The following is a 2,884-nucleotide window of genomic DNA, read 5'->3' as shown; positions in this document are numbered from 1 at the left end:
GAAAAAAGAAAAGAAAAACAAAAAAGCTAAAATGAACCTTAATTGCAATCAAAGAAAGCTTAAAGACCCTGACTGCTTGATGTGTATGCTGCAGCTATGAGGTTGCTGAATGGAGGTGAATCCTTGTACGATAACTAATGACAGCATTCCTAGATATTTTAAAGAGCTGTTTGTTTTAATCATCAAAAGTACTTGAATGAAGATGCTAAAACTACTTACTTACACTCATCCTATCCTAACTACAGTGCCCTGCTGACAAAATGTGGCAGTATTTGTTAAGGTGCTTTTGTCATAGTAGAATCCATGCTTTAGGAACCTCTCTTAGCTTGTAGATCAGGTTAAAATATTAGCAGTTTACTGGCGTGTGCAACAGTGAGTTAAGCAACGGGGCTTCAAGCCTACTTTGATTTTAAATCAAGGTCTAATCCTAATGACAAAAAAAAACAAAAACAAAAACAAAACCAACTTGGTAAAGCACCCCAAAGTACACCTGAAGATACCATATATTTAGTCTAATGCATTCATTGAGTGAGCTGCATGTTTCATATTGAGACTTCTATTGCATTGGTAAACCAAACAGTTTCTAGTATTTTAATTCAGCATTTTATAGGAACATCTGAGTAAACTGGACCATATGGAGGGATTTTTTTTCTTCTAGAATTTTTTTAAAATCAGTCTCAGGCAAACTGGGGTACAATTGATCATGGAAAACATATTTTAAGGCAATTTAAGTAGCTATATTGGATCATAAGGAGTTTCTGAGCCAGCTCTACCCTTGTACAGTGCAGTACGCAGCAGCTTACATTTCATTGGTACACTCTTTTAAGGGTTGGGGTGTTGTGCTTTTCTCTTGAAAAAGGAACTTGGAATTCTTACATCTCAGGTTGGCTAACAATGCAATATGCAGCTTTTGTTTGCAGGGCAGTTAGACATCAAACTCGCCTTTCTTTGTTAACATAAACATTTAGCTCGTGAAGAAATATGCTCCAAATGTTGACCTTCATGAAGTGAGGTCTAATTGATGTATTTCTAAGAATTCCTTTTTAAAGGATTTGTCTCCTAAAAAAAAAAAACTAAATTGACTTCAGTAGATACAGCATAAGCATGCAGCTTTTTCTTCTGTGGCCAGTCATTTTGGAGACATATTTCTTTTCTTTTCCCCCACAATTAAGTTTCAAGACTTGCATTAGATAGCCAGGTAGCTTTAATTGAAATCTCTATTGGTATCTTCAGTTGCTCACTTACGTGAAGGCTACATTGCCTTATTAAGGTGTGAAATGAACACTCTTCTTCTGTTTCCAAGCAGATGAGCAAAGAAATAAAAATATATATAAAATATATAATATATAAAAGTATTGCAGTGATGAAACAAAACAAAAAATGAGATACTAAACATGATTAGTTTTTCATAAAAGTCTCTAGGCAATTAATGCTGGTTGGAATAGAAAACCATAAGGAGTAAAAGCTGAACACTGTCACTGGGCTGCATTTACAGTCTGTACTTAAAGGAATGGTTCTACTGCTCTGTTCACAAAAACTTTTGCCTTTGTCTAAATAGTGCACATAGAAAAGATTGGTTCAGAAGCATTTGGCAGTAACTACTTTCACCGGGAAGAAGCTGTTTAAACTTAGATGATAACTGAGATTCTCTAATGACTGCAATCAAATCAAATGCTAAATTTAGCAAATGTAAATGTAGCAAGCTACTTTTTATGTTTTATATATTTGAAAGTTAATTTAAAATGAGCAAGTGGGTTTAAAATGTTAAAACTCATGTCTAAATTATATATGAGACAGAATGGAATGAAAAATAAAAATTTAAGTTTTCAGTACTTGGTTGCTTACCCTTTTTGCTTTTGTACGCATCGGTGTATCATGAAGGTAGCGTGAGGGTGCATCAGATAGATAGACTTCAACATCATCAGGCACTTCTTCAAGAAAGTTGGAAGGAACCAGCCCCTTCTGTCCATTCAGCTCACCCTGTAACACGATGGATGTTTAAGGGAATGCTTTAATTAAATGAAATTCAGGTTACCAAGAAGGTAAGAAAATACTTTTGACTATATTTCACAGGCAGTAAAGCAGTTCTGAGGCAATCAAATTATTTTCTTGGTCCTCAGCAGCAGTCACTTGTAAAAGGGAACTGAAGGAGCTGGCAGGGCTGTTTTCTGCAGCTAACATGGTGTGGATATGGAGAAATCCAAGCTGAAAATGCAGACCGACAGCTACTGCTGGAATACTGTTTCTCAGGAGTAAATTCTTTCTCTTAAACAAATGACAGAGTAGTATGGCTCAGTTACCTGTTGCTCAAAATGCTACTGAACTGCTAATTTCAACTAAATAACTATCATCAGAACAAAATCTATCTAAATTCTCTTCCTGGATGAAATGCCTTATCCATTAAAGTCATTTATAAATTCACGTAGATTAATTTGTGATTAAAGTACACATTTTCCTGCAAACTGAGTACTGTAATTATTACTTACACAATGCCAGCAATAGCTCTGAGTTGCATCAACCCTATAAACCTGTGATGAAGCAGTAAGAGTGAGCCATCTTCAGCAGTGACAGTGAAGTCATTTGGGTTCTGCTACACAGCTGCAGCTCTGAGCGAGCTTACAGCAGTTTGAAGGGACCAAGCAGAGGCCAACTTACATAGTAAAATCCATCTTCATCAATTTCACCGAAGACAGTAATAATGTCCCCTGTGCAGAACGTAAGTTCAGCCTGCAAAAAAAGGAATGTTTGTTTTGTTAGACAAACATTAATGGTTTTCTTTTTAACAGCAAGTCCTTTAATATTTTTCACTCTTTTATATTAAAACAATCAGTGAAACTGAGGTGAACTGTGAGAGCAATTGCTGTTTTTTTTTGGTTTTTTTTTG

The 2,884-nt window shown here is 35.5% G+C and overlaps 1 protein-coding gene across 4 annotated transcripts in view; it reads right to left on the bottom strand.

Annotated features, from left to right (window-relative positions):
• RIMBP2 (RIMS binding protein 2) overlaps positions 1 to 2,884 on the bottom strand; it is a 122,426-nt gene that overhangs the window by 1,017 nt on the left and 118,525 nt on the right. For 2 of the 4 annotated variants that reach the window (XM_010720044.3, XM_010720045.3), the window contains 2 exons: positions 2,656 to 2,727; positions 1,846 to 1,980 (listed from right to left, as the gene is read on the bottom strand). In XM_010720044.3, the coding sequence (XP_010718346.1) occupies positions 1,846 to 1,980; positions 2,656 to 2,727 (207 nt within the window). Of the gene's footprint in view, positions 1 to 490; positions 1,293 to 1,845; positions 1,981 to 2,655; positions 2,728 to 2,884 lie in introns of those variants that run through there. The other 2 variants (XM_010720046.3, XM_031555948.1) reach the window with 2 other exon arrangements.

Source organism: Meleagris gallopavo, chromosome 17 (assembly GCF_000146605.3).
Source record: "Meleagris gallopavo isolate NT-WF06-2002-E0010 breed Aviagen turkey brand Nicholas breeding stock chromosome 17, Turkey_5.1, whole genome shotgun sequence".
NCBI classification, from domain to species: domain Eukaryota; kingdom Metazoa; phylum Chordata; class Aves; order Galliformes; family Phasianidae; genus Meleagris; species Meleagris gallopavo.
The sequence above is the reverse complement of the archived record's forward strand: the minus strand, read 5'-3'. Positions and strand labels throughout refer to the sequence as shown.